The sequence below is a fragment of the Dreissena polymorpha genome, chromosome 5 (assembly GCF_020536995.1).
Source record: "Dreissena polymorpha isolate Duluth1 chromosome 5, UMN_Dpol_1.0, whole genome shotgun sequence".
Lineage (NCBI taxonomy): Eukaryota > Metazoa > Mollusca > Bivalvia > Myida > Dreissenidae > Dreissena > Dreissena polymorpha.
Genome location: NC_068359.1, coordinates 126,986,991 through 127,011,867, shown reverse-complemented (window position 1 = coordinate 127,011,867; position 24,877 = coordinate 126,986,991). Strand labels below are relative to the sequence as shown.

At 34.6% G+C, this 24,877-nt stretch overlaps 1 protein-coding gene and 1 long non-coding RNA gene across 2 annotated transcripts in view; both read left to right on the top strand.

Moving 5' to 3' along the window:
• The window catches only part of LOC127832150 (uncharacterized), a 45,976-nt gene extending 24,346 nt beyond the window's left edge, over nucleotides 1-21,630 (top strand). The window contains exons 9-18 of the mRNA XM_052357456.1: nucleotides 774-847; nucleotides 10,879-11,055; nucleotides 11,330-11,544; nucleotides 12,515-12,612; nucleotides 13,395-13,523; nucleotides 17,639-17,726; nucleotides 18,434-18,553; nucleotides 18,700-18,823; nucleotides 19,912-20,642; nucleotides 20,983-21,630. Of these exons, the coding sequence (XP_052213416.1) occupies nucleotides 774-847; nucleotides 10,879-11,055; nucleotides 11,330-11,544; nucleotides 12,515-12,612; nucleotides 13,395-13,523; nucleotides 17,639-17,726; nucleotides 18,434-18,553; nucleotides 18,700-18,823; nucleotides 19,912-20,642; nucleotides 20,983-21,290 (2,064 nt within the window). The 3' untranslated portion in view covers nucleotides 21,291-21,630. The remainder of the gene's footprint in view (nucleotides 1-773; nucleotides 848-10,878; nucleotides 11,056-11,329; nucleotides 11,545-12,514; nucleotides 12,613-13,394; nucleotides 13,524-17,638; nucleotides 17,727-18,433; nucleotides 18,554-18,699; nucleotides 18,824-19,911; nucleotides 20,643-20,982) is intronic.
• Nucleotides 1,153-2,016, top strand: LOC127832159 (uncharacterized). The gene is made up of 2 exons (XR_008026717.1): nucleotides 1,153-1,303; nucleotides 1,460-2,016. It is a non-coding gene; the product is annotated as an uncharacterized LOC127832159 (long non-coding RNA).
• Nucleotides 21,631-24,877: the final 3,247 nt, after the last annotated feature.

The following is a 24,877-nucleotide window of genomic DNA, read 5'->3' as shown; positions in this document are numbered from 1 at the left end:
AATCTAATATATTGAATCAATGACAATCTATTTGAAACATCACGCTTTAGTATACCGGCACATATTGGTAGTTCGTTGTAGTGTCATGGTAATTTCAGGTCTAATTGTCATTTGATAAAAAACAAAGATGCTGTTGCTTCGAAATGAACTATATTATTTTATATAATTTGTTAGATTGCGGCAATGTGAAATTAAACACTATTATCCCTATGTACATTTTCTAGGCCTCAACTTCAGATCAATGGTCAAAATTGATTCTTAATTTGTCTGTGATTTTATTTATTTAACAACTGGATTATACAAATCGAGGTTTAAATGCTTTATAAGTGTATTTGTCGTTGGAATGTTTACTTTTACATCAATTTTACATTTGACACTCGGAATGGTAAACTCAGAAAGACAGCATTCAGTGCATATGAGTGAGGTCTTAATCTCAACTCACAATTATATTTCGAAGATCGAAAAAGATATTTGCTTGTCCCAATTATAACTTGGTCATAGATCTTATTTTTTTTTTGTTTCATATTAGCTGCGATTTAAATCTTGTTTCAAGGGGAATGTTTGGCATTTGTCTGTCTGAGTCGGACATCGTACCTTGGTATTATTAAGAGTTGTGTTTGTCAAGGCTATACTCAAATTTCAAAATAAAATAGAATAGCATCAATATGTTCAAATAAACTTTTACTACCTATTCAAGATATAATCACGTGTGTAGTTGATTTGTGGCATTAATGTTGTACGTGTATTCATGTTTTGTTCATATTGCCTTTAAGGAAAAGATTGCAGCTCGGTTGATGCATTTTGGAATTGTGCCATTGCTAGCATATTATGATGACCACAAAAATCAGTAAGTTTCAAAGAGTGCAAACATATTTTGTAAAAAAACGCTTTACAAAAGTGAAGGTATTTTGTCGTACTTGTGAACTAGGTCATTATTCTATTCAATCGTCCATTTATATTAATTGAGAAGTTCGGATGTGTTTAGAAACATGGCCTAAGGTTAAGGACGAGGTTAATATAAATCGATCATCTTCAACATTATTCTGTGCAGAACGAACAGTATTGAAATTTTTTTATTCACCAACCATAAAACACTAGTTTTTTATACGCCCGTATAAAATACGGGACGTATTATGTGAAACCCCGCGGCGGGCGGCGGGCGGGCGGCGGGCGGAAGGCATCACTTTGTCCGGACTCTAATTCAAATTGTATTCATCCGATCTTCACCAAACTTGGTCAGCAGTTGCATCTAGTTGATATCTAGGCCAAGTTCGAATATGGGTCATGCCGGGTCAAAAACTAGGTCATAGGGTCAATAAGTGCATTTTCAAAGGGGCCACTTTGTCCGGACTCTATTTCAAATTGTATTCATCCGATCTTCACCAAACTTGGTCAGCAGTTGCATCTAGTTGATATATAGGCCAAGTTCGAATATGGGTCATGCCGGGTCAAAAACTAGGTCATAGGGTCAATTAGTGCATTTTCAACGGCGCCACTTTGTCCGGACTCTAATTCAAATTGTATTCATCCGATCTTCACCAAACTTGGTCAGTAGTTGCATCTAGTTGATATCTAGGTCAAGTCCGAATATGGGTCATGCTGGGTCAAAAACTAGGTCAAAGGGTCAATTAGTGCATTTTACTTTGTCCGGACTCTAATTCAAATTGTATAAATCTTATCTTCACCAAACTTGGTCAGTAGTTGCATCTAGTTGATATCTAGGCCAAGTTCGAATATGGGTCATGCCAGGTAAAAAACTAGGTCATAGGGTCAATTAGTCCATTTTCAACAGCGCCACTTTGTCCGGACTCTTATTCAAATTGTATTCATCCGATCTTTACCAAACTTGGTCAGTAGTTTCAAGATAAGTAATATCAGTACAGGAAATACTGCCATTCTATACCTATGTAGGTCTAAACAATTATGATTTAAATATTGTGTTTTAGAGAACAAATGAGACTAAGTGTACACTTATTGATATCAATGCATATATATGAATATATCAGTTATATAAGTTGTTGTTGTTTTTTTTGCTTATTTCCAAAACAAATACATCAATCATCAGTGTATCATCTCCAATGGCACACGAATCGGGCGTATATTGCTCCGTCATGCGGCGCTCTTGTTATGCAGTCAAAAACATATATGTTGTGAAGGTTAATATAGTGCCTCAACCTGATTTTTTTCCATACCATACTAGTGTTATTTATCAACTATGTTATGTTAAGAAAGATGACCTTAAATAATTGGATACATAATGTGATATACCACATTCCAGCATTTAATCTGGGTCAGTATTTTAAAGGGGCCTTTTCACTAATTTGGCAGTTTGTCTTTAAATGCGATATATTGATAAATGTAACATTAAATATAAAAAGCTACAGTAAAAAACAAGAATACAATTAAAAAAAGAAAAAAAGTAACGCTCAACTGGGCTCGAACCACTGAACCCTGGAGTCCTGGAGTAAAAGTCTACCACTAAGGCCACTCGGCCATCCGTGCTCATACAATATGTAATGTATTTCATATATAAGAAATCCTCGTAGTATCACAAAATATAACGACAACAACAGAACTCTCTAAATTATTTGATCGTTTCGCGTTACAACGCTTTATAATTTTCAGATTTTTAAATCGTCAGAAGACGCATATCATGGACATTTTAGAGCATGGTAAATTTTCAGGAGTATTGTTTCTTCACAAATATCATAACTAAAACGAAAATTTGCGAATCTGAAAAAAACTTTTTAAATTTTGTCAATTTGCCAAAAACTTGAAAAGGCCCCTTTCATATCGTGTCTTATGTTTCATATCAATAACATTTAATTGGACATTAAATAAAATAGTAACATCGAATTACCAAGTGCGTATATTAAACCAGGCTTTCAACAAATATACAAAAATCATGGTTATTAGATTGGGATATTGCGCCATGCAGATAATTTCGTTAATGTCAGTATTTGCACTGACTGATCATTATAAGCTTTGGATCAAGCAAGCTTTCTTGAAGAACTAGCTTGGTATTGTATTGAGGGCTAGTCGGATCAATGGCAGAGTCACTGTTTTATATGCTCCCGAAGGATGGCATATAGTTTTTGAACTGTCCGTCAATCCGTCAGTCAGTCCGTCCGTCCGTCCGTCCGAAAACTTTAACATTGCCCATAACTTTTGCAATAATGAAGATAGCAACTTGATATTTGGCATGCACGTGTATCTCATGGAGCTGCACATTTTGAGTGGTGGAAGGTCAAGGTCAAAGGTCAAATATATGGCTTCAATGCGGCGCAGTAGGGGGCATTATGTTTCTGACAAACACATCTATTGTTGAACACAGATTTCGCTCAATTACTTTTGTTAAGATCGATGCATTGCTATTATATTTTGTATGCAGGTAGATGGGATGCATACCTAAGATGAGGGATCATTTTGGGCCTGTCGTGTAAAGAAAAATGTTACTGTTTCTTAAAATAAAATATCTTTTTGCTAAGAAAGGTTGGATAGAGGAATTGGGCTGCAAGTTTGTGTGTAGGTACATGCATTACGTGTATATTTGGCATGGCATTTAATTTGGACCCGTTGTTTCAAGGTTAATAATTGTTACTTGAAAAGAAAAAGTGTTTTTTCTAAATAAGTCAATAAGGATATTGTGTGTGTAGGTAGCTTGTATACAGACATAGCTTGGCATTGCATTTGGAGCCGTTTGGATCAAGGTCGAGGTCACTCTGATTTGTTATGGAAAAAAGCAAGTGTTCCTGTGAATAACCTGAGTTTGGATTGAATGTTTGCATTGTAGTTGTTTGTGTAGATATAAAGCAGTGAAACTCCAGCTGCTGGAACAGTATTGCATTCTCATCATATACAATATGTTGGTTCTTTATTTAAGGCAATTGACAAATTGCCAAAACAGTACGAAACAGCACAATGCGAAACAACATACACACATAGAAGAATAAAGCTGGGGTAACCGCATTGGAACGGTCTATGAAAAGCATATATTATGAAAGTGCTACATCTTAATAATCAAAATCCAAAATTTGAGCATCCAATGCCAAAAATGGCGAAGTTATTCCATTTTTAGCTCGACTATTATATATGAAATATATATAGTGGAGCTATCCTACTCACACCGGTGTCGGTGTTCCGTTCCGTGCCGTGCCGTTAGCGTGAAAATGTTAAAGTTTTCGTACTACCCGAATTATTTTCATTGTCCCTTGACATATTGCTTTCATATTTTGCATACTTGTTACCCAACATGACCCCAACCTATAAACAAGAGCAGACAACTCTATCAAGCATTTTGTCATAATTATGGCCCCTTTTCCACTTAGAATATGCAGCAAATGTTAAAGTTTTCGTACTACCCCATTTATTTTCATTGTCCCTTGACATATTGCTTTCATATTTTGCATACTTGTTTACCAACACCACCCCAACCTATAAACAAGAGCAGACAACTCTATCAAGCATTTTGTCATAATTTTTCCCCCTTTTATACCTAGAATATGCATATTATTGATAAATCTATGTTAAAGTTTGCGTACTACCCCAAATATTTCCTATATTCTTTGACATTTTGCTTTTATATGTTGCATGCTTTTTCACCAACATGATCCCAACCTATAAACAAGAGCAGACCACTGTAACAAGCATTTTGACATAATTATGGCCCCTTTTACACTTAGATAATTGAACATTTTGCTTAACTTGCCATAACTTCTTTATTTATGATAACATTTTATTATTACTTTGACAAAACAACACTTACCTGAATACCACAATGGATTCCACCCTAACAATACCCCACGCCCCTACCCAGATCTCTTCCCCCCCAACCCCCCCCACCCAATTTTTTTTTAAACATCATCTAATAAATTACCACACCCTACATTTTACCCCCTCTCACCCCCACCCCCTACTCCCCCCTACCCCCCTCCCAATTTTTTTTAAAACATCATCTTTTAAATTACCACAACCCACATTATACCCCCCTCTCACCCCCCCTACCCCCCGCAATTTTTTTTCCCTTTTTTTATTTTTGAAAGATCGTCTAATAAATGACCACACACCACATTATACCCCCTCTCAACCCCCCCCCCCCCCCAAAAAAAAAAATTAATTTTTTTTTTCCTTTTTTTATTTTTGAAATATCGTCTAATAAATTATTGAATATGAACAAGTTCCCCATGATGGCTTTCGTTATACTGTCAAGCACTCGAATAGTCGAGCGCGCTGTCCTCTGACAGCTCTTGTTTGTGTATAATGTCACAAACGCCGAATAGCGCTATTTAGTATGCAGCGATGTTTTTGATGGAAACAATTTCTTTTTCATAATAATGACCATTTTAAAGAATTTAAGACAAAATAACAGCAAAACCAACAAAATAAGTTCTAGACAGATATGGAACATGGTAAACATATTCATAATATAAAAAATGTACGCACATTTTTTGGAAATAGGCGTGTATTCAGAAATTGAAAATTTTGTATAGCTTCCAACTTGACACAAACAAGAATAACGGCTCATGATACACATATATATATATATATATATATATATATATATATATATATATATATATATATATATATATATATATATATATATATATATTGGATTTTACATTCCCATTGCCATTTGTATTATTGAGGCTATATAGGAGTCACTTTTCTTTGTCTGTCTCGGTCTGTCGGTCTGTTGTCCCAAAAATTTCATCCGATCTTCACCAAACTTGGTCAGAAATTGTATCTACATGATGTCTAGGTCAAGTTTGAATATGGGTCATGTCGGGTCGAACACAAGGTCACGGGGTCACTTAGTGCGTTCTAAACGGAAAGTTTGTCCGGACCATAACTATGTCATTTATCGGTAGATTTTAAAATGACTTGGTACTTTGATCACCATCATGGGATGGTTTGTCAGGCGAAAGAAGTACGTCAATATCTCCAAGGTCATGGTCAAACCTGGAGTTTAAAGGTCAAAATGCTTGTCCGGACCATAACTATGCAATAATTCGTTAGATTTTTTAATGAATTGGTGCATTTGTTCACCATCATTGGACGGTGTGTCATGCAAATGAAGTACGTCGATATCTCCAAAGTCAAGGTCACACTTTGAGTTTAAGGGTCAAAGATGGCTCGTCCGGGCCATCCATATGTCACTATGTCATTCATTGTAAGATTTTAAAATCATTTGGCACATTTGTTCACCATCATTGGACGGTGTGTCATTTAAAGAATTACGTCAATATCTCCACGGTCAAGGTCGCATTTTGAGTTCAAAGGTCAAAAATGGCCATAAATGATCTCGTCTGGGCCATAACTTTGTCGTTTATTGTGAGACTTAAAAATCATTTGGCACATTAGTTCAATACATTGAACGGTGTGTCATGCCAAAGAAATATGTCGATATCTTTAAGGTCAAGGTCACACTTTGAGTTCAAAGATAAAAAATGTCCATAAATGATCTCGTCTGGGCCATAACTTTGTCGTTTATTGTGAGACTTTAAAATCATTTGGCACATTTGTTCACCATCATCAGACGGTGTGTCATACGAAAGAATTATGTCGATATCTCCAAGGTCAAGGTCACACTGTGAGTTCAAAGGTCAAATGTTGCCATAAATGAGCGTGTCAGGGCCATAACTCTGTCGTTTATTGTAAGATTTTAAAATCATTTGGCACGTTTGTTCACCATTATGGGCGGTGTGTCATGCGAAAGATTAACGTCGATATCTCCAAAGTCAAGGTCACACTTTGAGTTTAAAGGTCAACAATTTGCTTTTCCGGGTCATACCTTTGTCATTCATTTTGAGATTTTAAAATTACTTGGTATATTTGTTCACAATCATTGGACGGTGTGTCATACGAAAGAATTATGTCGATATCTCCAAGGTCAAGGTCACACCTTGAGTTCAAAGCTCAAACATGGCCATAAATGATCTTGTCCGGGCCATAACAATGTCATTTATTGCGAGATTTTTAAATAACTCGGTACATTTGTTCACAATCATTGGACTGTGTGTCATGCATAAGAATTATGTCAATATCCCCAAGGTCAAGATCTCACTTGGAGTTCAAATGTCATAAATGGCCATAAATGAGCTTGTCCGGGCCATAACTATGTCATTCATTGTGAGATTTTAAAATGACTCTGTACATTAATTTTGTTCACAGTTATTGGACGGCGTGTCATGCAAGAATTCAAGAGGTTAAAGGTCAAAATGACCATAAATAAGAATGGCATATTCATTCTTAAAAATCGCCGTAAATAAGCTTCTCTTGTTTTGTGTAGACAGCATACAAAATAGTCTGTGTCAATGCAGCATGTGGAGGTTGACAAAACTCTAGTTTTTGTTCAACGATATATCAAATTTGTGAGACAACATTATTTAAGTTAACAATTGCTATGGAAACAGAAAATTGTCTATTGTATATACATGATATTTGTTATCAACAATGTATTTATAGTCAATATATCGTCAAACTTAGCATAAGTGAAGATAGATAAAAAATCACTCATTGCGTACGAAGAGGTTCAAAAACATACTAAAACAAAATTAAAGCAATAAGCATTACATATTTAATGTCACACGTCATCATAGATTGAACATAACACAACACAGTATTTGTGTACCGGTAAAAAATAATATACACATAACATGAACACATGCATTTACATCACATATCTTGATGTCTATATGAACTACAACAGTATTAGTGATATTTTCAGAACACATACCAGGCATGCAATACAGTGAAGTATTTTGAGGTAAATACTATTTCATAGTGAATATCACTATGAGAGAGGTAATGATCATTAATCATAAAATAGATTTAATGTATCTGACTTAGTGTGCAGAATAAACTAAAATACATACAATGTAAATTTTATTCCATTATAATTAACATACTGTTACATGCTTATAATGTTTTCTTATGGATTAAAGAGTGATTAAAACAGCTCAAGGTACGCATAGTTGATGTTATGTACTACAAATCCATGCATATCAATCAGAATGTATTTGTGTTATTCCTTGATAAAAAAGACGTGTTAAGTCTGGATTAAACAATATCTGTTAACAAAAGTCAATCGCAATACAATATGAACTAAATATATTGTCCATATTATCATCCACACAATGTCCAAACTGACGGTAAGATGCAAACTTGGAAAGCTGAGGTTGCACCAAAATTGTTATAATTCATATTTGAAGATCTGTCATAATAAAATATATATATATATGACTGAGTCCTTTAAAGAAGCCTTCTACAAACCCGTAAAAAATACATCACACAATGGGGATCACCTACTTGTCAACAATGTTTTGCAATTTCAATCAATATGATATACAACCTTTTCCTGTATTGATGTTTTTTTCTTTTCAAACTTGATATGTGTGAAAATAACACAAACAACCATTAATCAATTTATGTTTTCAATTAAAATATTCTTGTTTTATTCAGAATTCACAATGAACCATCCAAATATGCACAGGGAACAGAGCATAGTAAATGTTCTAATGTAAAACATAAATATAAAGTATCATGCTTTTAAATTACTTTACCTTACATGTATTTAATACACGTATTGTAATAATTATGTATGTACGTATTAATTCTATTATTACTTGCCATCACCATAGTATTGAAAACAAGGATTAACTAAGCTGGTTACATTCTAATCCCTTCCTTGGCATAACTGCTTCATCAAGAACGTTAACTGTTGTCCGTTCTGTACCATGATACTTTTTTTAATACATAGTTATGTGTTTTTGACAAAACATTCTCAAAGCTTTGCATAGAATAATCTTTTTTTTTCAAATATAGGATACTCGGTTAAAATGTATTTTCTATTTTATACTCAGCACAACCATTTTATATGGATATCCACAACTTATCATTCTGACAAGAATAGAAACATTAAAATTTATACTCTTAAACATGAACAAATAGAATAAATCACAATGCTGACACTTTCATTGTGTTGTCGCTACGAATGGCAATGTTATTGCTTACATGCCATCGAGGGATTGCTTGGAAATTTATTTGCAAAATAAATTTAATTTTACAACCCTATTCACATCACAGTGTGTCTGCTGTCAACTGATCAACTGTTAAACAGTCATCTTAAATACATAAAGTGAAAATCGAATAGAAAAAATACATGCATAAAACATTATCAACAAAATGTAATTACTGTCATAACTGGAAAGTTCAACAACAAAACATCAAATTACAAGTTTGTTACAACTTTCGCCCAGTTAAGGGTAAGACAGACGCAGAAATATCGTGGTTTTGACAGCCAAAACGACTCATACAGACACCTTGATTGGGTCAATAGATTTATTTTACATTAAATTCCATCCACACAGACAAACTTTTATATTGGTTGATAAAAACACACTTAAAAGCTACGAAAATCCTACCTTGACAAAACGAAGGAATTTTATCCGAAAATTAGCAAATTATTGTCAAATCTGCCATACTGTATTTATTGTAATATAAGCTGAGGTAATTATAAGCAATAAAAAAATCAATAGAAAAACGGTCAATTTTAATACCCCGCACTCAACAATCTTGCTGTAGGACCTGCTTGAAAATAAAATAATTGCTAATTGCTAAAAAATTGGTTGAAAAAGTACACGAAACGGTAGTCACAACTTAAAGTCGTTTTTTTTTCGGAAACGACGTCAGCGCCGGAATTGTCAAAATCGCGTTCCCAGCCACATATACATTTTCTTTAAGATATTAGTTTGCGATCACGCTTCAAAACATCTTTGGCACATTATGATGGGTAGGCAATTCCATTAGTTACATGCCATTTTAAAGAAACATATTTTGAAATTAAATCACCATACACTAAGGGAAATGTAGCGAATTTCGTGGGCTATGATACAAAAACCTTGTTTTAGCAATTTCTTCATTAATATACGATTACGATCATTAAAATCTTTAAGACATAAACATGCTCTTGCGTAACGTACCAACTGCGAAATGTTAATAACATAAGATGGGCCTTTCGGGATGTTACCATCAAGGAACAGAAAATTCACTATTTTAAAGTTAAAGTCGTCCCGTTTGTCGTATGAACTTGTCTTAAGCATATTATTATTGATAGTTAGATGTAAGTCTAAATACGCAGCATCTGTATTGGATTGATACGATCTTTTTAAGACTAGTTCTTTAAGGTATATTTTGTGAATTTATTGTTCAAGTATGGGTTATCAAAATTTATTATGTCATCTATGTATCTACTAGTTAGGTTAAAACGTTGAATCAAATCTAGTTGTTTAGTTTTCGATAATTCTAACATAAAATCGCTTTCACAACAATACAAAAAAAGATCAGCTGTAAGTGGCGCACAATTATTACCCATAGGAACTACGATATTTTGTTTAAATATTTTACCATTTAATCCAACATACAAATTATCCAGAAGAAATTAAAGTGTTGCACTAAAGTCAAGACAAGTCAAAATGTTGTATTATCTTGTATCTGATTAGTAAAACAGCTGTTTAATTGTTTAAAGCAAGATAAGAGCACTTCTGTATTGCATATGGTTTTTTCAATCAAAGAAACGAGTTTGAATGTTATTGAAAAATTGTGAGGAAGCATTGTATATACATGTAGTTTAGAAAAATCATATGTGCTTATTTGTGATACCTTGTATTGTTTCATTTCCATGGTATCAATAACGTTTAAGGAGATTTTTATTGACCAAAATAGGTTTATATTACTATTTTCATAACCTTTATTACAAGAATCTTACTGGTATTCCTAGCTTGGAATTGCACAAGAATGGAAATTAAATGTATAACTACAACCGTTTACAACCTGGTTTTGTTGCGCAGCCATGTTTCTGGTTTTTAATTATTTCAGGAAATACTACTTTGTTTCACCATATTTTGAGAATGGTGACTTGTTTGAAGCGGTAAAAGAAGACACTGACCGTTTGAAACGACGTTTTGATGTTAAAATGGCTTGGAAAACAAGGTTTAAAATCATGTACCAGATTGCATGTGCAATAGACTTTATGCACACTGGAAATAAATTCAGGTGGGTGTCTCTCATTATTGAAAATCTGAAATTAAACAAATTATTATTAAACTGATGAACAGCTTTTCTTTAGAAAGTTCGATTCCTATAGTAAATTGATTTCTTCTGTTACAACGAAGACTAGAGTTTGATTTCTCTTATGATAATGTTTCTTTTTTTTAAATGCTATATTTCAAAAGTTTGGTTCTCCTTCATACATCATGATATAAGTTACTAATACATATTGTAGTTTACATACTGTGTTTTTAAGTTTCTACCACAAACATGTTTACAGAGGTACAATCTTACATATGGATATAAAATCCAAGAACATCGTTCTGGATGCCAAATTCAATGCGAGGTTGATTGATTTTGGACTCGCCAGAGAGTTGAAAGAAGGCGATGAAACCTTGCTGATGACTGTCATGCCTGTGGGTACCCCAGGGTACTTTCCGACTGTTCAACATTGTCTGCTTAAAAAGCAACACGACTATCATAACTTTGGAGTAGGTTAGTATTGTTTTCGTTTCGTTTAATTATCGCGCATTGTTCTTTAATTTGGTGTAATAAATACGCACACACACTATTTTAATGAACGAGATACATACGTGATACTAAAGGGCACTGATGACAATAAATGCGATGTATCTGTCTGTCTGATGTGTACTGCCTTGAATAAGAATTTTAATATATTAATTTATCCTATTACCATCCTATGAAAATCGATAGTATAACAACGATCGTATAAACTTTACCTTTATACTATCGCTATTTTTAGACCATGGTTATCCGATCTCCATCTTAAGAACACTATATGTTTCAATGTGACGTCATAGCAAATGATGACGTTGAAGTAAACAAACACTTCGGAGTCAACTTGGAAAACCAGCCCATTTTCTTTGAATTTTAAAGTATTTGTACTCTTTTTTGAACGATAAACGACCACAAATAATTGGATAAATAGAATATTATGTGAGTTTTGGATAACGATCAAGTTTATCATGCTCGGCACGAACCATGTTAGCGCTCGGCAAGCCTCGCGCTACATCGGTTCTAAGCCTCGCATGATAAACTTGATCTTTATCCAAAACTCACATAATATTCTCTATATATTAATACACATTGAAACATCACACGGAAGTGGGTCATATACATGGTGAAACACGCATACTAAACAGGAAGAGTCCAGCACATTAATAAAGACTGTAAACAAGAAATGACATTTAAGCCTGGGGATTTACAATACAGCGGAAAATTGTCTGGGTAACTTTATATGACCCTGTCCACCTGTTATACATATATACTGTTTGAATAGTATATCAAAATTGGATATTATACGTAAAGTGCGAGTTTAAAGTATACTCTTAGAAATATGAATTTCCTTTTTATTATCAAAGGCGGTTCTATAAATGCTATACTTAAATCATTTATGAATAAATGTAACGCTTGAATTTATTACTAGAATGGCATTTTGTTTCAGTATTACTTGAGTTAATTACCGGTCTTGATCCATCTGCAAATGAGGAAGGGATAGAACTTCGAAGATGGCACAAACATCTTGCAGTGAGGAAAGCACAGGTGAATATTAAATTCAATTAAAATAATGCATTTATTTTCAGCCTACCTGACGACTAAAGGCTTTGTAAGCAAAGAAAGCTTTTGTTAGCTGGACTTTCCTGTTAATCATAAGCAATCACTACTTGTATACACAATATAAATGTTTTTCCTCAAATAATAAGTTTATTCGCTTGACGATACAATGTTCAAGATATAATTTTCGGATTCATTTATATCCGTTTTTCCGTGCACACTATGTATTTTTGCGTGTCTAAGCACTATGTTTTTTATCTATGAACCGAATTAAAATACAATTGTGGCTGTTATTATTGTAATTGTTTTGTAATCGTATAGGGTATATGATTACACTTGAACTATAACATGACTGTTTTTCGTACTCGCTAATTGCATACATAAATGTGTTCAACTTAGATTTGCTAATAAATGATTATTGCAACTTTCTACATATTACTAAACTGCGCCTCCCGTGCTTCTGAAAGATCTTTTTGTCATTAAAAGGCAGCTAATACAATCTTACGACACGACTTTATATTCAGTATACTGTTTACTTGTCGTATTACAAAAATAATTTGTTCAGTTTTAAACCAAGGCTGCTGGGTGGTATAAATTTGGTTATCATGCATGAACACTTAATAATTTTTATTTTCACTTACTCAGGCAACTGCCCATATATATTATCAGTATTATTAAAATGGAATTTTAATTTTTAATCGGCAATTCACTTGTAATGTTCTATCTTGTTTCTTCAAGTTGTTGAATATAATTCTGATTTTCTTATGTAGACGTCGATATGGACGCTTCCAGAGATTGTAGAAGAAACAGTTTGCATTGCTATCAGGTGCATTGAAAGCGTGAAAGACGATGGTGCAGAAAAAAACCTATCATCAAATGCAATTGTCTCCCTTTTGATGGTTTGTTCATATGTATCTTCGGTTTACCTGTGACGCGAATAATTTAGACATTATTAAAAAATGTCACGTGTCCGTCTTTAACATTTCTCGTTCGTGATCAGTATCCTGAAAGTTGATCTCGTGGGCTAAATGTATCCTAATAACAATCGCCTTCTTCATGTTTAATTTTGGTGCTACACAAATGTCATAATATCCATGTCCCACATGTAGAAGTGTTTGATTTCTTTAAATGTTCAGATGAAGTTTTACTAGGATGAATTAAAGTATCCGCCCTACAATTGAAATCTTCAGAATCATTGTTAGAAATTGTCTTATTTATTTGAAGAAAAATATTTTCGGCATGGGATGTATATGAATAATCAACAAACTACATTCGAAATCACCCGGAAAATTATCAATGCAGTTTGTTTCTGATACTAAAGTAGATTTTGGATATTGCTTTATAATAACATTAAGACATGTCCTATTTTTAACCAGGTTTTCCGAAGGAAAAAACTGGTTATTAGATTGGCGAATGCGGGCGGGCTGGCTGGCTGGCTGGCGGGCTGGCTGGCTGGCGGGCTGGCAGAATAAGCTTGTCCGGGCCATAACTATGTCGTTCATTGTCAGATTTTAAAATCATTTGGCACATTTGTTCACCATCATTGGACGGTGTGTCGCGCGAAATAATTACGTCGATATCTCCAAGGTCAAGGTCACACTTTGAGTTCAAAGGTCAAAAATGGCCATAAATGAGCTTGTCCGAGCCATAACTATGTCGTTCATCGTCAGATTTTAAAATCATTTGGCACATTTGTTCACCATCATTGGACGGTGTGTCGCGCGAAATAATTACGTCGATATCTCCAAGGTCAAGGTCACACTTTGAGTTCAAAGGTCAAAAATGGCCATAAATGAGCTTGTCCTGGCCATAACTATGTCATTCATTGTGAGATTTTAAAATCATTTGGCACATTTGTTCACCATCATGGGACGGTGTGTCCCACGAAAGAATCACGTCAATATCTCCAATGTCAAGGTCGCCACGACTAAAAATAGATTTAAAAAAAAAAAAACTTACAAAGGGGGTTAATTTTTTTTGGTCATTTCAAAAGTTCAGTTTGAGTTTTCTCCCTTTATCAGATTTTTTTTCACAATGAAAACCTGGTTTTGTGACAATTTTGTCCCTTGTTTTAAGTATAGCACTATTTCTTACGCATGTTGTAAGTTTAATATCCTCTTCCGGTTAAAAAAAAGTTGCATAAACATGGCGGATGTCCGTCCCTTCGAACGTTACCAAATTTTGTGTACTCCGCTACTCTTTATGTAACTGCCAAGTGGAATTCGCTCAAATAGTACATGTTATTTCTTAGTAGTTTGTAAAGAAAGGAATTTTCGTTTTTCCAGTTTGGGTTGAATAAGGGCCCATTTTCTTTATTTCAATTAATATAAAGTCACATTTTATAAAACCTAATTGTGTAGGTGATATTTAATAGGATATATTAGCTGAATTGTGAATCGTATGATTTTGCACTGTAGAAAATGTTCTAAATTGTGTGGACCCTAACACGCTAAAGCAGGCCGGGCTCGTTAGGAATTTTTTGGCAGCGAGCAATTGTGACAGAGTTATGACCCTTTGTAATTGCACCCACCTCAAATTTGACCCCGCCCCGGGGGTCAATAAATTGAACATATGCTTATATAAAGCCTATTTTGTTCAAACTTCAAAAATCTTCTTGTCCATAACCATTGGACCTAGTGCTACCACATTTGGTATGTAGTGACATTTAATAGTTCTCTACTTTGTTTGTTCACAGTATGCCCCTGGGGTGAAATTTGACCCTGCCTGGGGGTTACAAAAATGATAATATGCTTATATAAAGCCTATTTTGTGCAAACTTTAAAAATCTTCTTGTCAATAACCGTAGGGCCTAGGGCTACCAAATTCGGTATGTAGTGACATCTAATAGTTTTCTACTTAGTTTGTTCAAATTATGCCCCTGGGGTCAAATTTGTTCCTTCCCCGGGGTCGCAAAAATGAACATACAATTTAGTAAGGCCTATTTTGTGCAAACATTAAAAATCTTCTACCAAGTATGTTCAAACTTAGCCCCTGGGATCAAATTCGACCGTTCCCCAGGGTTCACAAAAATCAACATATGCTTATATTGGGCCTATATTGTGTGCAAACTTTAAAAATCTTCTTGTCCATAACCATTGTGCTTATTTCTACCAAATTTGGTATGTAGTGACATCTAATAGTCCTCTACCAAATTTGTTCGAATTATTACCCTGGGCTCAAATTTGACCATGCCCCAGGGGTCACAAGAATGAACATATGCTTAAATAAGATCTATTTTGTGTAAACTTTATAAATCTTCCTGTTCATAATTATAGAGCCTAGGGCTACTAAATTTGATATGTAGTGACATCTAATAGTCCTCTACCAAATTTGTTCACATTATTCCCCTGGGCTCAAATTTGACCCTTCCCCGGGGTCACAAACTGAACATTTGCTTATATAAAGCCTCTTTTGTGCAAACTTTATAAATCTTCCTGACCATAACCATTGGGCATAGGGCTAGTAAATTTGGTATGTAGTGACATGTTAAAGCTCTCTACCAAGTTTGTTCAAATTATGCCCCTGGGGCCAAATTTATCCCTTGAAGGCTCCCATTGAATAGTTGTTCAAGCAAATTTGATTCGTCAAAAACATGACCACATGAAGTCATGTAACGTTGCATGTTTATGCGTTTTTGCTATTTATTCATTATGGGATGAATAAACTATTTTCTTCTCAAACTAAAAGTTTATCAAAACACTTGGAATAACTTTTTAATTGTAAGAGATAGATGCATACATGTCGAGCATGAAAGGTAGACCAACATGTTAACTATCCAAAAATGTTAACCCTTTACCAAACGACACATTTTGGACTGCCTCAAATTACAGGAGATTGCAGACAAGAAATAATATTGTAAAGGACTATTTATAAATTGGCTGGGTGGGTTAGAAATCATTGTGATAAAGGAGAAATTGCTCGTCATGAGCAATTTCTCTTTTTTGAAACCGGAAGTCCTGTTTTCAAAACGAAAACAAACTTTTCAGAAGGAGTTATGGTACTATTAGAAAGTCGAGAATGGCATTTGGTTCTTAATCATCCCATATCTAAACATAAATTTAATTTATAAGCTTTTTTGCCGTTAATATGATAACCCTACAGTTTAAAAGCACGATTGAAAACATTTCTGCATATGCGCGGAACAGTCTTATAATATGTGAAATAGAAAGAACGACAATATCTTTTGGGGAGATAAATGTACCTACCCTATAAGCAAAGGACTGTGCGCATTGCACGCTTTTTTCGCATAAAAAACAGTGGAGCGATACAGGGTCATCATGGCCCTCTTGTTTCATCGATGGGTCTGAAATTTTCGATCTGTACGTACTACGTATGTCTTGGCTATCTGTCATAAAAAAAAATCCTGAGATAAGTGAACAAATACGGTGGCTAGTGTTTAAACACTTGATACTGATGTGAACGGCAATGAACTGTTTTACAAGTACGACATATTTTTTATGGGTAAATACCAGTTGAGTGTTAAAACGAAGGCCCACCTTTAAACTGTATAACTCGAAAAGTAAAGCAGATGTTCTTATAAAACATACGAAGGTTTGTGGTATTATAAAAGACATTTGATTATCAACAGATTATAAAATAACTTAAAGTAAGAAAGAAAATACACTAAATTCTGAAGTCTTTAAGAACAGAAGTCAAAGCTATATGAACATGAAACTAAACTATTTATTTTTCGCTAGAGGTCAAAAGTTTGTTCGACGTTTATTAAATAATAATTTGACTGTATAAGCACATGAACACGGGAATCAACCATTAACTAATTAATTACTCTTGTAGTATGTGAATAAATTCATCGTTTTCATGTATAAACAACTGTCAAGTTACTTTGTCCGAGCTTTTGCCAAGCCATTACCATTTGTGTTAAATCTTATTTTGTAAAGATATATGTTTAAAAATAATATTTTGCTGACAGAGCGTATCGAGCGACAGTTAACTCATATATTGCTTGAAATGTTGTCGACGTGTAGATGATCTTAAACGTGTCTTTTTTGTTTAGCCCATTTGTAGGATGAATTCAGTTCCGAAATGGGAAACCTCAGATGGCGGTCGTTGCGATATTTGCTTGGTGAATAACACCTTAACCGGTATGTTATAATACTCACCCATTGTCCCAACTAAAAGTAGTTGAGTTGCGTACAATTTTTCCATAAGTTCACATATAAAATAGTTAGTGCTTGTTGGACATTGAACTGTGGTTTCCGCTCAATAACTTTAATTTGCACTGTTCAATGTTGATGGGAATGTGGATATAGGAGGCTTGGATGGAGACCTAGCTTGTGATTGAATTGAGGTATTGCACTAAAATTTTGTGTTTCAGAAGCTTAAATGAAAGCTAGCTTGGCATTGCTTTTTGGACCGTTGTGTTAATTCTATTTTAACTAGAAATAGAATTACAGTCGAAAGGCTGTTTCCGGTTAATACTTTAGATTGCATTGACCAATTTAGCTGAAATTGATGTAGCAAGGTTGGATTGATTCCTAGATTTGGATCGTATTTGGGAATATCATGGACATATTGTGCCGGAATTGAAAGTGTTATTAACTACATGCATATCTAACTTGGGATTCCATTTGGGACCGGTTGGGTCAAGGTCAAGGTCATTTTGACTAAATATATATATATATACAAACTGTTTCCGCTCATTAAAATTAGTTTGTATTGAGTTATTGGTCTTATGTTTCGTGAACCTTGCAAGCAGACTTAGCTTGGAATTGTACGTTAATTTTAATACAATTTAAAACGTTAACGTTTCAAATCTAGTTGTGTGTCTTTACCAATTTTCTGTTTTTAGTCGGTTTTGATGTTCATTGCTGTTTTCGACCGATCCACACGTGTTGTTCATGCATGAGGAACTCGTACATTAATCCCGTCAAGTGCCACACTTGTGGAGAGACCATTGAACCCTTCATAAGTATGAATGTTTTTTTCTAAATAATCGACCAGAAAATAAAATGAATACGTAATTTTAGTAAAACACATGTATTGTCTGCAGTAACGCCGAACAAATATAAGATGTTACTATATCCATATATTGTATAATGTCGATACTATTTGCAGATGACAAATGGGGCGCAATCTTAGTAGCAGGATATGATGAAGATGCTGGAAAAGTTTTCCTGGATGAAATAAATACATTTAAGAAAGTGATTACTTCAAAGGTCGTGCCTGCAATGTGCATTAGGTGATTGGAACAAAATATTTGTCTTATTAAAATTTGCTGTTCATTTCAATGAAATCCGTTTGTCTTGGTACGTTATGGTAATAAGTGTTTTTAAACTTCGGGAAAATTTCGCAAAATCGAGAACCATGTTTCAGTACTGTCACTTGTATATACTTAATGGCATTGCTATCGAAAAAAAATTCGAATATCTTTAAAAAAAAATGAACTAGCTTGAAGCGCATGTGTAGCACCTAAGTATAACAGAAAACATAGGGGCCGTTTTCGTATCATAACAATCGTGCGATCACAAAATTGTGTGACTTTATACGTTTGCGTTTAAGGCATTACCAGCACTTATGCATTATACTTGAGGATTTGAACAGACCATTATTCCACACGTTTTCATAAGATATTATGGGCTCTTGATGAGATTTAGGTTTCAACCTGCAATCCGAGCGATTTGTTAATGTACAGGACTGGGCACTTATTTGTGCAGGTGCAACTATTATTAACTTTGTATTAATTAGCACTGAAAGTGTTTTTTTTAATGCAGCCATTTTATGACTTATAAGAGTGATATTTCTCTATTCATGTTATTTGAAGATGTATTATGGGCCAAACCTATAAACTGTGTAAGAGATAACGAATAATTCTTTGTTTATATTTTAATTTTCAAGAAAATACGTCGATGACTTATTGAGCAATTGTGAGAAAAAAAAATGTAACAAGTGTTGCGTTTATAATTTGATTAAGTTTACACTGAACATAATCTTAAAATTAAAAAAAAATATGTTGATGTTAAATATCAGGATCGCTCATACAACATTTTATTGCAAATAAAATTGAGAACTCTTACCGGAACACCATTTTATGTCGGGTTATGAGCATGTAAAAAATACCATTTTCTTGTTGGTGCCTGCTCGCCTTCTCCGTTTCTGAAGTTAAAAAAATAGCCTAAACAATGAATTATGTCAGATTTTCATTTATACTAAAGATGCTCTGATAGGTGTTTTATTGGATGAAAAAAAAACTTGAATAACGTTAAAACAGGCAAACTCCAATCAACATTAATTTGAGATATTATAAAATGCAAAATTCTATTTTTGCAGTTCAGACAATGTGATTGTCATCGAACCGATCCGTACGGATCCGATGACGGATACAGATAATATCAAAACGTTTGAATGTCGGATAAATGAAGCATTTGCTCAGCTCATGAAGAAAAACATCCGGACATTGCTCTTTGTTTACTCTGGACATAAGGACGAAAGTACTAACTTAAGACAGGAGGGACATATTCAAGTTGGCCCACAAGGTTATTATTCATTGAAAAAGTTCAGTGAAACACTTAACGCGTCCAATTTAGAAAAAGTGATTGCTGTTCTTGACTGTTGCTTCTCCGAAAAGTTGGACTTGAAAGGTTCTCTGAAACTCATACAGTTCAACGCAACATCTCCAAATGACGCTGCAAGTGCGAATACAAAGGAGGGAAGTCCTTTTTTGAAGTGCATTATTCAAGCCTTAACAGGTCGCGCTAACGGGGACAAATGCAGGAATGAAACGTGCGAATGCCTTGAGCTTCTTTCTAAAGATTTTATTACTCTTGAAGATTTATGGAAGTATCTTAACATACATCTTAAAGTTGACAGACCACACATGAATACCAAAGACATTCAATTATCAGACACCATATTAGCATATAACTATCAATTTGAAGTAAAGTTTGAATTTAAATTACACTTCCCTGGAATTATTGAACATTCAACGAGTATTCATGTTCGCCCACGAGAGTTTAATGAATTTGAACAATTGAAGCTAATATTGGCTACAGAAGTTATGAGTGAGTTTGTTTTCTTACATATATCAGGAGTAAAAGGAGTTATATTTGTAATTAACTAATATTGACGTGAACAAATCAACACACATTCTTGTAAGCATAACTTATCGCTGTCGTTGTCGGATCCTTGTTATTTGGATGTTTTCCGCAATTTGGAAAAATCAACTTATTACGTCGTTGAAGTTTTAATTATAAAACATTGTTCCCATTCATACGCGCTCATTTGACACGTTCAATTATAACGCAGATGTTTGATAAATAACATGTATACAGTACAGGAAATTTGAATTGTTTTGCTGTCGAGGTATATTTAGTCTTTGATATTGTGTTCTTTTTTTTCCAGAAAATCTGTATGTCTTGGATCCATATAACAATTGCAATGTGTCGAAAGAAGTTGCTGATATCCTGAGTATAGAAATTCATACTGGACCTAAGGCCAAGCACATTCAAGAGATAGATTCTGTAGAAAAGCTTTTGTCAGCTTGGAACTCGAAGCGACTGTTACGCTGCACAATACGTCCATTGCAGAATATGGGCGTGGGTAAACCTGTAGGGAAGTGCTTGAGGAACGTTCCAAACATCCGAGATGTCCATCAGGCTGTTCTCCAGAAATGCAACATAATGGTATATTCAGTGACAAACGACTGCTAGTTCACAATTACACAACCGTAGGGTTGCAAGACAGTAACAATGTTTATTTTTATGACCCCGAAGGAGGGCATATAGTGATCGGACCGTCCGTCCGTCTGTCCTTCCGTCGCACTTTGCGTTTAGGTTTCTCAAAATGCTCCTAACTTCTATGTTACTTGAGATATAACATATTTGGTATGCATGTGTATATGGACAAGGTCTTTCTATACGCACACAAATGTTGACCCCTGTGACCTTGACGTTCAACTTAGGGTCCGCGTTTAGGTTTCGAAATGTGCGTTAAGGTTTCAAAAATGCTCATAACTTCTATGTCTCTTGAGATATAACCTTCATATTTGGTATTCATGTGTATATGGACAAGGCTTTTTCATACGCAGAAAAATGTTGACCTTTGTGACCTTGACCTTGAAGTAAGGGTTGCGTTTAGGTTTCAAAATCTGCGTTAAGGTTTCGAAAAATGCTCAAAACTTCTATGTCCCTTGAGATATAACCTTCATATTTGGTATGCATGTGTATATGGACAAGACTTTTCTACACGCACACAAATTTTGACCCCTGTGGCCTTGACCTTGAACTTAAGGTCCGCGTTTAGGTTTTAAAATCTGCGTTTAGGTTTCGAAAAATGCTCATAACTTCTATCATAGCGTTTATAGGGAGCATATGTCATCCATTGGTGACAGCTCTTGTTTATGATAAACAAATTGCATATTTGTTTAACCGCGAATGCCTTTGTTAATTATTTTGAAGTAATTTATTTATCATTTTTAGCTCATCTATTTTTTGAAAAAAAATTATGAGCTATTGTCATCACCTTGGCGTCGGCGTCTGCGTCGGCGTTGACGTCCGGTTTAATTTTGCGTTTAGGTCCACTTTTCTCAGAAAGTATCAATGATTTTGCATTCAAACTTGGTACACTTACTTACTTTCATGAGGGGACTGGGCAGGCAAAGTTAGATAACTCTGGCATGCATTTTGACAGAATTATGTGCCCTTTTTATACTTAGAAAATTGAAAATTTTGGTTAAGTTTTGTGTTTAGGTCCATTTTATTTCTTAAGTATCAAAGCTATTGCTTTCATACTTGCAACACTTACTAACTATCATAAGGGGACTGTGCAGGCAAAGTTATGTAACTCTGACTGGTATTTTGACAGAATTATGTGCCCTTTTTATGCTAAGAAAATTGAAAATTTGGGGACAGTAAAAGGACAAGTTGCATAACTCTGGTTGTCATTTTCACGGAATTATGGCCCTTTTTTGACTTAGTAACTTTGAATATACGGTTAACTTTTGTGTTTCGATCCACATTACTTCTAAAGTATCAAGGCTATTGCTTTCAAACTTCAAATACTTTCATGCTATCATGAGGTTACTGTACATGGCAAACTCTCGAGGTCAAATTATTAAATTTTGCTAAAATTGCCATAACTTCTTTATTTATGATTAGATTTGATTGATACTTTGACAAAACATCTCTTACCTGACATGCGCTAATAGACTCCACCCAAACCACCCCCCACGCCCTCTTCCCCCCCGAATCCCCCTCCATTTTTTTAAAGATAATCTCACAAATGACCACCACACCCTCACACTATACCCCCCCACCCCCCCCCCCCCCAATTTTTTTTTTGAAACGGTTAAAAAACACAAATATTTATTTTTATTATGTTATTTTTGAAATACCGTCCAACCATCGCACCCAAGAATCCCCTTTACCCCCAACCCCCCCCCCCCCCCCGAAAAAACAATTTATTTTTTTTTGCATTTTCGTTCGCATTTTTGGAAGATAATGTAATAAATGACCACACCCCCACACTATACAGTCCTCTTCACTCCACCCGTCCCTCCTTTGTGATTGAAATTGGGAGTCCCTTTGCCTTTAAAAAGAAAAATAGATGAGCGGTGTGCACCCGCAAGGCGGTGCTCTTGTTATGCTGCCCCATATTTTTTGGGGGAGCATATAGTCGCCGCTTGGTCTGTCCTTGCAATTTTTGTCCGTGCTATTTCTCAGCAATTAATGACCGGAATTCATATAAACTTTATGGGAAGCTTCACTACCAAGAGGAAATGTGCATATTACCAGCGGGTTCTAGTCAGATGATTATTTACAGAGTTATGACCCTTTGAAATTTTCCATAAACTGTACATATAGTGCAATTGTTGTCCGGGCTATTTCTCAGCAAACTAATGGCCGTGATTCAATGAAACTTTATGGGAAGCTTCACTACCAAAAGGAGATGTGCATAGTATCAGCCAGTTATGGTCCGATGATTTCTCACAGACTTATGGCCCTTTGAAATTTTCCATTAACTGTACATATAGTTCAATTCTTGTCCGGGCGATTTCTGAGCAACTAATGACTGGAATTCAATGAAACTTTATGGGAAGCTTCACTACCAAGAGGAGATGTGCATTTTATCAGCCGGTTCTGGTCGGATGATTTTTCACATACTTATGACCCTTTGAAAATTTCCACTGTACATAAATTATAGTGCAATTCTTGTCCGGGCTATTTCTCCCAAACTACTGACTGGAATTCAATGAAGCTTTATGGGAAGCTTAAATACCTTGAGGAGATGCGCATGTTATTTGTGGGTTCTGGTTAAATGATTTATTTAGAGAGTTATGGCCCTTTGAAATTTTTAAGTTGCTAAACCATCCATCGTATTATATTGTCCAAAGTTATGCCCCTCAAGACGTTCCATTTTATCTGAATATTTAGTGCAATATTGTGACAAAAATACCTTTGGGGGGCATCACTCGTCTCCGACGGTTTCTTGTTATATCTAGGGGTATAGGCCAGTTCATTGTTATTGTTTTGATTCCCGATTTTCGCGCATGCGCAATGCACTGGTAGTCAAAAGCATTGCTTACAGCTAACGCAAAGCATATGGATAACGAGACTTGTTTAGTCAATACATCGAAAAGAAACTTAAAAAACAACACCTAAATAATATTTAAAAAATATTATGTTCAGTGCCAAAAGAATGCATTAACACATTTATTTGCATTTTAAAAGAACGCGTCATTAGCATAAAAGTAATTAAGATTGTCTGAAGACTGAACGACAGACAATTCGACGCAACAAAGAGCTCTATGCATTAGCCGTATAATTATTTGCAGAAAAGCTTCAATAAAAATAATGATACATCTAATTATAAAATTATAATTATCAATTGCATGCGTAAACTAGAATGTGTAAGTGTTTCATTGAAAATAAACGTACTACAAAGCCCTATTAAAAGCGAAGTTCATGACGGTATTTACATGTTATTTTAATTTGGATGGGTGTTGTTCAGAGAATGACTTGAGGAATATTAACATTTAACTGAAAAACATAACCTCACATGATGCAAATTGAACTGTGTATTCATGTATTTTGTAAACTCGTTACTAGTGATCAAGTATGAGTGACAACTATCTAACATTTAACACACACGCACAAACACACACACAACATAATATATATACCTATATATAATATAATATATACACATTGTTTCATTATTATTTACCCCCATTGATGTCAAACGTAATTTCTTGTTTTTATGATGTATTTCGTGCATTGCCGTAACATTACATCTTCAT